The sequence below is a fragment of the Nerophis lumbriciformis genome, linkage group LG19, assembly GCF_033978685.3.
Source record: "Nerophis lumbriciformis linkage group LG19, RoL_Nlum_v2.1, whole genome shotgun sequence".
In the NCBI taxonomy this organism is placed as follows: Eukaryota; Metazoa; Chordata; class Actinopteri; order Syngnathiformes; family Syngnathidae; genus Nerophis; species Nerophis lumbriciformis.
Window position 1 is genome coordinate 43,914,125 of NC_084566.2, and position 15,000 is coordinate 43,929,124.

A 15,000-nucleotide genomic window follows, 5' to 3' on the forward strand; every position below is an offset into this window, starting at 1 on the left:
CCTACACACACACATGTGTTACCTACACACACATGTTCCTTAAGCACCTTGCGTTCATTTGTGCAACATACACACACACACACACACACACACACACACACACACACACACACACTCTTATGTTTGTTACCTTTTTGAGACCTGAGAAAAATGCCTACCTCTTTAGGACCACCCTTTCTAGATATATAAAAAACTTTTCTATGCACATTAAATCAACAAAAAAAATCCTGACTTTGGAGCAATGTTCACGGACTCTAGTATTTGGCTCTCTATTAAATGCAATGGTTTTCCGTATTGGGACCATGATTTCGGTCCTATATGGAAGCTACTTTTCCTTGTTGATGTCTCAAGAAGGGTAGAAACAAAAAAAAAATCCTGACTTTGGAGCAATGTTCACGGACTCTAGTATTTGACTCTCTATTAGACACAATGGGACCATGGTTTCGGTCCTCACTTGGAAGATACCTTTCCTTGTTGATGTCTCAAGAAGGGTAGAAATACAAGAACACACACACACACACACACACACACACACACACACACACACACACACACACACACACACACACACACACACACACTCTTATATGTGTTACCTTTTTGAGACCTGAGAAAAATGCCTACCTCTTTAGGGCCACCCTTTCTAGATATATAAAAAACTTTTCTATGCACATTAAATCAACAAAAAAAATCCTGACTTTGGAGCAATGTTCACGGACTCTAGTATTTGGCTCTCTATTAAATGCAATGGTTTTCCGTATTGGGACCATGATTTCGGTCCTATATGGAAGCTACTTTTCCTTGTTGATGTCTCAAGAAGGGTAGAAACAAAAAAAAATCCTGACTTTGGAGCAATGTTCACGGACTCTAGTATTTGGCTCTCTATTAGATGTAATGTGACCATGGTTTCGGTCCTCACTTGGAAGGTACCTTTCCTTGTTGATGTCTCAAGAAGGGTAGAAATACAAGAACACACACACACACACACACACACACACACACACACACACACACACACACACACACACACACACACACACACACACACACACACACACACACACACACACTCTTATATGTGTTACCTTTTTGAGACCTGAGAAAAATGCCTACCTCTTTAGGACCACCCTTTCTAGATATATAAAAAACTTTTCTATGCACATTAAATCAACCAAAAAAAAAATCCTGACTTTGGAGCAATGTTCACGGACTCTAGTATTTGGCTCTCTATTAAATGCAATGGTTTTCCGTATTGGGACCATGATTTCGGTCCTATATGGAAGCTACTTTTCCTTGTTGATGTCTCAAGAAGGGTAGAAACAAAAAAAATCCTGACTTTGGAGCAATGTTCACGGACTCTAGTATTTGGCTCTCTATTAGATGCAATGTGACCGTGGTTTCGGTCCTCACTTGGAAGGTACCTTTCCTTGTTGATGTCTCAAGAAGGGTAGAAATACAAGAACACACACACACACACACACACACACACACACACACACACACACACACACACACACACACACACACACACACACTCTTATATGTGTTACCTTTTTGAGACCTGAGAAAAATGCCTACCTCTTTAGGACCACCCTTTCTAGATATATAAAAAACTTTTCTATGCACATTAAATCAACAAAAAAAAAATCCTGACTTTGGAGCAATGTTCACGGACTCTAGTATTTGGCTCTCTATTAAATGCAATGGTTTTCCGTATTGGGACCATGATTTCGGTCCTATATGGAAGCTACTTTTCCTTGTTGATGTCTCAAGAAGGGTAGAAACAAAAAAAAATCCTGACTTTGGAGCAATGTTCACGGACTCTAGTATTTGGCTCTCTATTAGATGCAATGGGACCGTGGTTTCGGTCCTCACTTGGAAGGTACCTTTCCTTGTTGATGTCTCAAGAATGGTAGAAATACAAGAACACACACACACACACACACACACACACACACACTCTTATATGTGTTACCTTTTTGAGACCTTAGAAAAATGCCTACCTCTTTAGGACCACCCTTTCTAGATATATTAAAAACTTTTCTATGCACATTAAATCAACAAAAAAATCCTGACTTTGGAGCAATGTTCACCGACTCTAGTATTTGGCTCTCTATTAGATGCAATGGGACCATGGTTTCGGTCCTCACTTGGAAGATACCTTTCCTTGTTGATGTCTCAAGAAGGGTAGAATTACAAGAACACACACACACACACACACACACACACACACACACACACACACACACACACACACACACACACACACACACTCTTATATGTGTTACCTTTTTGAGACCTGAGAAAAATGCCTACCTCTTTAGGACCACCCTTTCTAGATATATAAAAAACTTTTCTATGCACATTAAATCAACAAAAAAATCCTGACTTTGGAGCAATGTTCACGGACTCTAGTATTTGGCTCTCTATTAAATGCAATGGTTTTCCGTATTGGGACCATGATTTCGGTCCTATATGGAAGCTACTTTTCCTTGTTGATGTCTCAAGAAGGGTAGAAACAAAAAAAATCCTGACTTTGGAGCAATGTTCACGGACTCTAGTATTTGGCTCTCTATTAGATGCAATGGTTTTCCGTATTGGGACCATGATTTCGGTCCTATATGGAAGCTACTTTTCCTTGTTGATGTCTCAAGAAGGGTAGAAACAAAAAAAAATCCTGACTTTGGAGCAATGTTCACGGACTCTAGTATTTGGCTCTCTATTAGATGTAATGTGACCGTGGTTTCGGTCCTCACTTGGAAGGTACCTTTCCTTGTTGATGTCTCAAGAAGGGTAGAAATACAAGAACACACACACACACACACACACACACACACACACATACACACACACACACACACACACACTCAATACAAGCGCCTTGCAGCTGTGCTGCTTCCTTTCAAAACACCGGCTTGGGAACGGTATAGCTCGGTTGGTAGAGTGGCCGGGCCAGCAACTTGAGGGTTCCAGGTTCGATCCCCGCTTCCGCCATCCTAGTCACTGCCGTCGTGTCCTTGGGCAAGACACTTTACCCACACTGCTTTACATGTAACTTAGATATTGGGTGTCACTATGTAAAAGTGCTTTGAGTCACTAGAGAAAAGCGCTATATAAATATAATTCACTTCACACTTCCCATCCACTTAGCCGGAGTGTTTCTTCCATCCTCTCACTCCGACCTTCCCCCGACGTCCTCACTTCTCCAGCCGCGTAACCGCCTTCCAACCTGTGTTCCCCCGCAGTGGGAGGAGATCAGCGTGATGGATGAGCGCAACACCCCGATGAGGACCTACCAGGTGTGCAACGTCATGGAGGCCAACCAGAACAACTGGCTGCGGACGCGCCACATCGGCCGGGAAGGAGCGCAGCGTGTCTACATCGAGATCAAGTTCACCCTGCGGGACTGCAACAGTCTGCCGGGGGTCCCCGGGACCTGCAAAGAGGTGAGTGCAACACTAACGTCTTATATCGCAGGTGTCAAACTCAAAGCCCGCGAAAGCGTGGAAATAATATGCGTTAAGTCATCTTTTCTTACTAAATATATTTGTTCTTTTCCCCTTTTTGACATTACAAATCCTGTACAGCATGCAATTGCATATCGTTTAAAATTCAATATTATTCAAATATAAATATAATATTATGTATTTACAAACATATTACTTAAATATCTGCTTGACTTATGATTTCAAAACAAATTAAAGCTGCAAGCAGCGTTGGTCGGGCCCGCGTATTTGGCAGGTGCTAGTCCTAAGTGTCCCAATACTTTTGTCTACTTTTAGTCTGAAGTGTCCCAAGACTTTTGTCTAGTGTACCTACCTTGTCTGCATTGTGTGGGCACGCTGGTGCTTCCTGCTTTTAAGCAGCCATCTTAAAAAAAACAGCAGCGCAGCGGGTCTTTGAAGGCTCATAAAATCAAAACCGGAGCAGTTAGAAAAACACGCTTCTGTAGTTTTAATCACAAGGGTGCAATCTCTCTCCTGTGTTAGTTTGAAGGCGAAACGACAAACGCGCTCAGAGGAAATAGATTTTGAAGGAAGGTGACCGGTTTTTACCAAAAAATTTGTTTTGAAGGGGGAATAGCAAACTTCCTGTTGATTTTTTTTTCATGTTTCTCCTATTTTCCCAGTGGGAGTTACAGGCAGTTTTGTCATTTTTTTCTTCCGAGGAGCAGTTTTTTTCTGCGTTTTATAAAAAAAATTGCGGTAAAGCACAATTTTTAGATTTGGGGTTAGGTTTTTTTCATTAGATCACAGTTTCAGCCAGTCCTGATGTGTGTGTTCAGTTTGGTGAGTTTTGAAGCATGTTAGGGGGTCAAATTAGAGCTCAAAGAGGCAAAAGTGACTGTTTTTAGTACTTTTTTGTCTTGAAGGGGGAATTGCCAACTTCCTGTTGATTTTTGCCCGAGAATATACAATTATGAAAACTAGGTCTAAGTCAAACCTACATAGAAGTTTTTGTTTCATGTCTCTCCGACCTTCCTAGTGGGAGTTACAGGCAGTGTAGTTTTCTTTTTTTCCTAGGGGGCGCTAGAGCGCAATATTGAGTTTTGGGGTTCGTTTTTTTTATTAAAACACAATTTCTGCAGGTCCTGATGTGTGGGTCAAATATGGTGAGTTTTGAAGCATGTTAAGTGGGTCAAATTAGTGCTCAAAGAGGCGGCGGAAGAATAATAAAGAAAGAATAAAACCTTACAAATTCAATAGGTCCTTATGTCCCATTGCATAAGGACTCCCTGTGGGAGTCCTTATGCAATGGGCCATGCGGGCCCTTATAAAACCTTACAAATACAATAGGCCCTTATGTCCCATTGCATAAGGACTCCCTACATAGTACCAAAGTTGATTTTACGGTAAAAAAAACTCAGTCGGCGGAATTTAACCTTAAAATGTATTGTAAATTTTCCAGTCTGCAATTTGATTGATAATTAGGGCCCGCATGGCCCATTGCAAAAGGACTCCCGATACACAATATATATGTGGATATTTTGCCTTAGCCTTGAATGAACATAATGCATATAATCACAGCAGTATGATGATTCTATGTGTTTTGATTGATTGATTGAGACTTTTATTAGTAGTGTCATGTCTGTGTAATCATGTTTTGTCTTAGTCATGTTTTGTTTAGTTATTGGACTCTTTAGTTTCTGGCTTTTCACTCCTTTGTCTTGTTTCCATGATTACCCCATTAGTTTCACCTGTTCCACGTTTGGACTCATTGTGCACTCTTGTTTGTCACCATAGCAACCCATTAGTTTTCACCTGTCACGTCACGCACCTGTTTCACGTTTTGAGTCACGCGCCTGTTTTCGTTAATCATGTCTGTAGTATTTAAGTTCATTGTTTTCAGTTTGCCTTTCTGGTGACATCCCCGCATTTATGCTTCTGCACACTCTCCACACCCTTATGATCCTTGCTGCTCTTTTTTCATGCCGGTTCCATGCCAAGTAAGTTTTTGTTTATTAAGCCACAGTTAGTGTTTTTTGTTGTTCATAGTTTCTGCCTTTGTGCAAGTATTTGTTTTCATAGCCAAGTCGTTTCTCCACCACTGTGCGCGCTTTTCGTTTGTACTTTTTTTGGTAGTTATAGTGTTTAAATAAATCATGTATTCCCCTTCACGCCACGTATGGTCCAAATCTTTTGCACCTCGGGAGAACAAACCACGCCATAGTCCTAGTCTTGACAAGTAGGTTGCACAGTGAAGTACATATTCCGTACAATTGACCACTAAATGGTAACACCCCAATAAGTTTTTCCACTTCTTTAAGTCGGGGTCCACTTAAATTGATTCATGATACAGATATATACTATCAGATATATACTATCATCATAATACAGTCATCACACAAGATAATCACATTGAATTATTTACATTATTTATAATCCAGGGTGTGGACGTGTGGCACCGAATGGAGATAAGCGTCTCGACAGACGTCACAATATTTGAACAATGATGACGAAAACTGTGTCCGTGTGTCGAAAATTGTTATGCGCTTATTTTTGTATTTGATTTTGTGCGTGGCATAGATTTGCTATGCGCAGAGGACGCTTAAACAGTGCGCAATTGCACAGGCGAGCACCTAAGAGGGAGCGTTGCTCGCACAGCTGCGCTAGCATCACAGCTAACGCTAGCCATGCCGCTACCTCTCTGCTCGGGGAGGACGTATACGTATGTGACGTATGACGTGACAGTATGTGACGTGTGTCGTGACAGTATGTGACTTGTGTAAGAAGGTGCACTTGCTGTCTGTAAGGGGGAGACACAGGAAAGAGTGAGAAGAGCCTGTCGTGTAATGCCAGCAGCTAAAAGCAACTGCGTGAGAATCCACAGACCTGTGGATGTGTTGAAGGTGTGCTGGAAAATGCGGAACGGAAATTAGGGAGCAGCAGAAAAGTGGAACGTATTATTTAAATCGGTGCGTTGGAAAACACGGACTGGAGTTTTTTTTTAAAACTGGATCTGGATCGGCATTTTCCCATGCCTTGCCGATACGCATTTTTTGGCAAATATCGTACTAGGGATGTCCCGATCCGATATTTGGATCGGATCGGGACATCCCTAGTACTATGGTACTTTTTCCATTTACAGTAAGACACTAAAACATTACATTACAAACAAAAAAAACATTAAAACAACAAAAAATTTCGGTAAAACCCCCCCGCTAAAAACAGGGGTATTTTTTCCATTCCATAACATTTATTCTATTTCTATTATTTTAACTGTATCAGTGTTCAAATATATATATATATATATATATATATATATATATATATATATATATATATATATATATATATATATATATATATATATATATATATATATATATACAGTATATATATTTATATATATATATATATATATATATATATATATATATATATATATATATATATATATACAGTATATATATTTATATATACATATATATATATATATATATATATATATATATATATATATATATATATATATATATATATATATATATATATACTGTATATATATATAAAACATTTTTTTTACTGAACTTAAATATCTGCTTGACTTATGATTTCAAAACAAATTACCAATCAAATTGCAGACTAAATTTTAAGGTTAAATTCCGCCGACTGAGTTTTTTACCGTAAAATCAACTTTGGTACTATGGTATTTTTTCCATATACAGTAAGACACTAAAACATTAAATTACAAACAAAAAAAAACATTAAAACAACAAAAAATTTGGGTAAAAACCCCCCGCTAAAAACAGTGGTATTTTTTCCATTCCATAACATTTATTCTATTTTTTTTTATGCTTTCACTTTAAAATTCTGGTGACTGAGCTGCCAGTTTTTAAAGTAAAATTATAAGCTTATGTAAAAAAATATATTAATGTATTATATATATATATATATACATATATTAGTCATTGTTAATAGCATCCCTCTGAGGTCAACCATAACTGCGATGTGGCCCTCGATGAAAACGAGTCTGACACCCCTGTTTTATATAATAACATACCATATTTTCCCGAAAAAAATACAATATTTTGTCTATATATTAGCCGCACCGGACTATAAGTCGCAGATATCTACGACGTGGAATTAATTATTTACACAAAAATATTCTGTGAATGTTTGTTTCCAAGCAGTGTCTGCTACAGGGCAGTAAAACGGCTGACTAAACAAAACAGAAGCCATCGTCACGACGGAAGCTAGCTCTCCAATCAGCTAACAGACTCACTAACTCCACGGTGACATTTTGTTACGAAACTGGAACAATACGAAAATAATGTTGTTGTAAGTTAATAATACTAACACAGACACGCACTCATTTTTACGAGGCTGGCTTGATTGCAGACAGACAGACCTGGCAGGCCCAAACGCATTGTGAGGGTTTGCTGGGAACGTCTGGCAGAGTCTCCTGTCAGAGAGACTTTCAATTCCCACCTCCGGAAGAACTTTGAACATGTCACGAGGGAGGTGCTGGACATTGAGTCCGAATGGACCATGTTCCGCGCCTCTATTGTCGAGGCGGCTGATTGGAGCTGTGGTTGGTGCTTGTCGTGGCAGTAATCCTAGAACCCGTTGGTGGACACCGGCGGTGAGGGATGCCGTCAAGCTGAAGGAGTCCTATCGGGTTCTTTTGGCTCATAGGACTCCTGAGGCAGCGGACAGGTACCGACAGGCCAAGCGGTGTGCGGCTTCAGCGGTCGCAGAGGCAAAAACTCGGACATGGGAGGAGTTCGGTGAGGCCATGGAAAACGACTTCCGGACGGCTTCGAAGCAATTCTGGACCACCATCCGCCGCCTCAGGAAGGGGAAGCAGTGCACTATCAACACCGTGTATGGTGCGGATGGTGTTCTGCTGACCTCGACTGCGGATGTTGTGGATCGGTGGAGAGAATACTTCGAAGACCTCCTCAATCCCACCAACACGTCTTCCTATGAGGAAGCAGTGCCTGGGGAGTCTGTGGTGGGCTCTCCTATTTCTGGGGCTGAGGTTGCTGAGGTAGTTAAAAAGCTCCTCGGTGGCAAGGCCCCGGGGGTAGATGAGATCCGCCCGGAGTTCCTTAAGGCTCTGGATGCTGTGGGGCTGTCTTGGTTGACAAGACTCTGCAGCATCGCGTGGACAGCGGGGGCGGTACCACTGGATTGGCAGACCGGGGTGGTGGTTCCTCTCTTTAAGAAGAGGAACCGGAGGGTGTGTTCTAACTATCGTGAGATCACACTCCTCAGCCTTCCCGGTAAGGTCTATTCAGGTGTACTGGAGAGGAGGCTACGCCGGATAGTCGAACCTCGGATTCAGGAGGAACAGTGTGGTTTTCGTCCTGGTCGTGGAACTGTGGACCAGCTCTATACTCTGGGCAGGGTCCTTGAGGGTGCATGGGAGTTTTCCCAACCAGTCTACATGTGTTTTGTGGACTTGGAGAAGGCATTCGACCGTGTCCCTCGGGAAGTCCTGTGGGGAGTGCTCAGAGAGTATGGGGTATCGGACTGTCTGATTGTGGCAGTCCGCTCCCTCTATGATCAGTGCCAGAGCTTGGTCCGCATTGCCGGTAGTAAGTCGGACACGTTTCCAGTGAGGGTTGGACTCCGCCAAGGCTGCCCTTTGTCACCGATTCTGTTCATAACTTTTATGGACGGAATTTCTAGGCGCAGTCAAGGCGTTGAGGGGATCTGGTTTGGTGGCTGCAGGATTAGGTCTCTGCTTTTTGCAGATGATGTGGTCCTGATGGCTTCATCTGGCCAGGATCTTCAGCTCTCACTGGATCGGTTCGCAGCCGAGTGTGAAGCGACTGGGATGAGAATCAGCACCTCCAAGTCCGAGTCCATGGTTCTCGCCCGGAAAAGGGTGGAGTGCCATCTCCGGGTTGGGGAGGAGATCTTGCCCCAAGTGGAGGAGTTCAAGTACCTCGGAGTCTTGTTCACGAGTGAGGGAAGAGTGAATCGTGAGATCGACAGGCGGATCGGTGCGGCGTCTTCAGTAATGCGGACGCTGTATCGGTCCGTTGTGGTGAAGAAGGAGCTGAGCCGGAAGGCAAAGCTCTCAATTTACCGGTCGATCTACGTTCCCATCCTCACCTATGGTCATGAGCTTTGGGTTATGACCGAAAGGACAAGATCACGGGTACAAGCGGCCGAAATGAGTTTCCTCCGCCGGGTGGCGGGGCTCTCCCTTAGAGATAGGGTGAGAAGCTCTGCCATCCGGGAGGAGCTCAAAGTAAAGCCGCTGCTCCTCCACATGGAGAGGAGCCAGATGAGGTGGTTCGGGCATCTGGTCAGGATCCCACCCGAACGCCTCCCTAGGGAGGTGTTTAGGGCACGTCCGACCGGTAGGAGGCCGCAAGGAAGACCCAGGACACGTTGGGAAGACTATGTCTCCCGGCTGGCCTGGGAACGCCTCGGGATCCCCCGGGAGGAGCTGGACGAAGTGGCTGGGGAGAGGGAAGTCTGGGCTTCCCTGCTTAGGCTGCTGCCCCCGCGACCCGACCTCGGATAAGCGGAAGAAGATGGATGGATGGATGGATGGCTTGATTGCATCATGATAGCACGTACAAACATGCTACATGCCAACTGACATCACACATGGGACGGTTTCGGCAACACGGCAGTAAAACGGCTTGTCAGACAAAACAGAAGTCATCATCATGGACCCACTATGCACTATGGAGTCTATGAGACTATGCAGGTGTGGAATCCTGGGAGAGTATTTAAAGAGCAGAGCACGACTGTTCTACAAGAAGGTCTCTTCCACCGCCAGTGAGCGAGTTAAAATCCCCCCTGCTAGCGAGTCACTGAGTTCACAGCGTTTGAAGTAGACCAGTTAAAAAAAAAGAGCCGCTCTCTTCTTTTTGCGAGGATCAATACCTGCCAGTTGATTTGATCTGAAACAAACAAGATTGTCTCTCTTTGAGTCTGGCACGCTGGGATACAGGCCTGAGCCGCGCCGATGATATCTGGCAGTCTGGAAGGATCTTTGATTAACACGTTTGATGCCGAACATTTCCGACGCGGGTGTAGTTGGTTGAACAAATCACGGCTCCTAACGAGCTCAGCCAGTCAGCTAAATCAACACAGCAGATGATCGTTGAGGGTGTCGACCTTTACCTAATATTTGTTCCAATTAGACGCTGCTAGACCTGGAAGATGATTGCTTAGTGTTCCTATGATGAGTCACAATTGGCTAAGGTTAGGGCCAATCAGAGGCAAGATAAGGCGGGTCATAGAAACTAGTAACAGAATCCTAACAGACACTCATGTCACATGACCAGGAGGGAGTCCGAGACAGAGGGACGCTTCAAGCTGACCACTCAAAAAAAAATATATATACAGTATATTTAAAAAAAAATATTATTATGACTGCCAAAAAGGCCAACACAATGCCCCCCAAAAAAGTTGCATTTTGATAAAGAAGGTGAAAAGTACTAACACATTCAAAAAGGAACTCAAAGCAATGTAGAAGATCCTTCAGCAGGCCTCAAAATTAAACTTTTTATGGTCAAGGCAAGTGTTGCCTTAAAAGAGGGCTCATAGTTTAGGGCACTAAGGCAAACAACATTTTCTCTCAAGGCAGGATATATATATATATATATATATATATATATATATATATATATATATATATATATATATATATATATATATATATATATATATATATATATATATATATATATATATAACCCCCCCATACAGCAAAAACGTCTCAACTAACATTGGACACAAATTCCTCAATCTGATTGACAAACACTTTCCCAAAGACAACACCCTAAGAAAAGTATTCAACAAGAACAACATTAAATTGAGCTACAGCTGTATGAACAATATACGACAAATCATCTCAAACCACAACAAAACAATTGCAAATGAGCCGTCGGCCCCCGGACAGAGCGACTCCAAAACCAACAAAGGCTGTAACTGTCGAAAGAAACCTGATTGCCCTCTCAACGGGGGGTGCTTACAAACATCAGTTGTCTACCAATCTAAGGTAATACGCAAGGATATTAACACATCCGACACATATGTAGGATTAACCGAGGGAGAATTCAAAACCAGATGGAACAATCACAAGGCTTCTTTCAGGAACCAAAACCTGCGGAATACCACAGAACTCAGCAAACACATTTGGGACCTCAAAGACAATAATGTTGAATATTCAATAACATGGCAAATTCTTGCATCCAGCACACCTTACAATAGTGGTAATAAAAGATGCAACCTATGCTTGAAAGAGAAACTGTTTATTATTTACCGTCCAGACCTGTCATCCCTCAACAAGCGCAGCGAAATTGTATCAGCATGCCGCCACAGACGGAAACACCTCCTAGGTAACACATGAGCCAATCACCACGCCCCTACGCCAGCCTGTACCCACCCACTCTGTGCCCTATATAAACCATGGTATGTGAATGCTCCCATTAAAATCTCCTGATGATTGAGGGAACCCCCCCTCATGAAACAGGCCTGTAGAGATGAAATAGTCTTGTGATTTTTTTTTCCCCACACAAACATATATATATATATATATATATATATATATATATATATATATATATATATATATATATATATATATATATATATATATATATAGCTGATTGGAGAGCTAGCTTGTGTGACGATGGCTTCTGTTTTGTTTAGTCAGCCGTTTTACTGCCCTGTAGCAGACACTGCTTGGAAACAAACATTCACAGAATATTTTTGTGTAAATAATTAATTCCACGTCGTATATATCTGCGACTTATAGTCCGGTACGGCTAATATATAGACAAAATATTGTATTTTTTTTCGGGAAAATATGGTATGTTATTATATAAAACAGGGGTGTCAGACTCGTTTTCATCGAGGGCCACATCGCAGTTAGGGTTGACCTCAGAGGGATGTTATTAACAATGACTAATATATGTATATATATATATAATACATTAATATATTTTTTTACATAAGCTGCAAAAAAAAATATTATAATTTTACTTTAAAAACTGGCAGCTCAGTCACCAGAATTTTACAGTGAAAGCATAAAAAAAAATGGAATAAATGTTATGGAATGGGAAAAAATACCACTGTTTTTAGCGGGGGGTTTTTACCGAAAATTTTTGTTGTTTTAATGTTTTTTTTTGTTTGTAATTTAATGTTTTAGTGTCTTACTGTATATGGAAAAAGTACCATAGTACCAAAGTTGATTTTACGGTAAAAAACTCAGTCGGCGGAATTTAACCTTAAAATTTTGTCATGTCTGTGTAATCATGTTTTATTTTAAGTCATGTTTTGTTTAGTTTCTGGCTTTTCACTCCCTTGTCTTGTTTGCATGATTACCCGATAGTTTCACCTGTTCCACGTTTGGACTCATTGTGCACTCTTGTTTGTCACCATAGCAACCATTAGTTTTCACCTGTCACGTCACGCACCTGTTTCACGTTTTGAGTCACGCACCTGCTTTCACTAATCATGTCCATAGTATTTAGGTTCATTCATTTTCTGTTGTTCGTCCTGACGACATCTGTCAAGACTTGGGTGCAGGGGTTTTGCTGGTCACTCACTACAGCGTGTGTTCAGAATCCTTGGCATTAGAGGACTGCAGTCGAGAAAAGCCACCAAGAACATCCTAGAGGCCGCAGAAAAGGCCTCCCGGTGGCTGTGGATCCGTAGGGGGGATCCGTGGTGCGCTACTTGGACACAGGCCGGGGTCTGATCACCCCCGGCTGGGTCGCCCGGGCGAGGGTGTCTGATGATTAAAGACCCGAAACACCCTATGACCCCGGGTTTATCACTGATGACGTGTCCAAGCATCACCGTGAGGTGTATTCAAGTTCGGACTGTGGCTTTTTGTTTATTCCTTTTTTGATAGTTTAAATAAATCATGTATTTACCTTCAAGCCTTGACCAGTCCAGTTCATTTGCACCACGGGAGAACAAACCAAGCCACAGTCCAAGTCTTGACAGATGTCGTCAGGACGAACAACAGAAAATGAATGAACTTAAATACTATGGACATGATTAGTGAAAGCAGGTGCGTGACTCAAAACGTGAAACAGGTGCGTGACGTGGCAGGTGAAAACTAATGGTTGCTATGGTGACAAACAAGAGTGCACAATGAGTCCAAACGTGGAACAGGTGAAACTAATGGGTAATCATGCAAACAAGACAAGGGAGTGAAAAGCCAGAAACTACACAAAACATGACTTAAAATAAAACGTGATTACACAGACATGACAAATTTAGTCTGCAATTTGATTGGTAATTTGTTTTGTAATCATAAGTCAAGCAGATATTTAAGTTCAGTAAAACACATTTTATATATATATATATACAGTATATATATATATATATATATATATATATATATATATATATATATATATATATATATATATATATATATATATATATATATAAATATATATATATATATATACAGTATATATATACAGTATATATATATATATATATATATATATATATATATATATATATATATATATATATATATATATATACAAATAGTGTTCATTTATGAGATCTAGGGCTGCCAATTATGGCCAAAGTAATGATTAAGATTATTGTTATCAATATTGAAATCATGATTAGTGATTGTTAGGTAAAGCAGTGTTGAGGTGTGAACGTAATACCATCATGTACTCTGTAAGGTCTAATAAAAAGACTATAGATAAACGTTATCCATATATTTATAGAAAAATATTAGTTATGTGTATTCTTTAATAACATCAATGTGTCAGCTTTTTGTCATTACATTTATCTCTATTTTTACATTTTGATAAAGAGAGTTTTTATTTTTTTGTATATTTTTATATATTTTTTTAGTTATGTACATGTATATGTACATGTAGATGATGTATCGGGACAGATCCATTAAGAGTTTGAGCAGAAATATGTCATATAGGAATTAACTACACACAATAACACATTAACAAAATGCTGTGTCACATGAATGATTTTTGAAGTAACACCTTAGTGACGTGAAAAAAACACAAGTAATGTAAAAAAAGACCTGGTGTTTACTTTTTGATATCAAAATAAAACACAAAGCAGTTTGGCTAATGAAGATAAAGTAAAATAAACACGTTTTGTTCTTCTCCAACGCCTCCTAGTGGTTCAGTACAACAGTTTGGCCAACAACAAAAACCCGGAGTAATACCTCTCACATCGAATACACAATCTTCACAGCCTGCCTTTCATTTCGATGAGATGACAAAACATTTGAGCTAGTATTGATGTTATTTGAACACTGATACAGTTAAATAAAGGAGGAGTGAACATCCCAGTCAACAAACTAAAGACGTTCACGACACATCGCCTGCTGCAAAACATCAAATAGTTTTCTCCTTGGCTATATACTTTTAGTGTGAGGACAATATTGTCCACACCTGTCTCCATCTAAACACAGCAGGAACTCTTAAACACACAGCAGAAAGCGAGGGAAAATGAGGTTAAACCAAGCGCTCCGTTTACTCCGAGGGGAAATCTCCACAGCAAAGTCCGTGTAGTTAGTCCACCA

At 40.8% G+C, this 15,000-nt stretch overlaps 1 protein-coding gene across 1 annotated transcript in view; it reads left to right on the forward strand.

Annotated features, from left to right (window-relative positions):
• Window positions 1–15,000, forward strand: part of epha4b (eph receptor A4b) — a 444,124-nt gene that overhangs the window by 121,801 nt on the left and 307,323 nt on the right. The window contains exon 3 of the mRNA XM_061978729.2: window positions 3,246–3,446. Within this exon, the coding sequence (XP_061834713.1) occupies window positions 3,246–3,446 (201 nt within the window). The remainder of the gene's footprint in view (window positions 1–3,245; window positions 3,447–15,000) is intronic.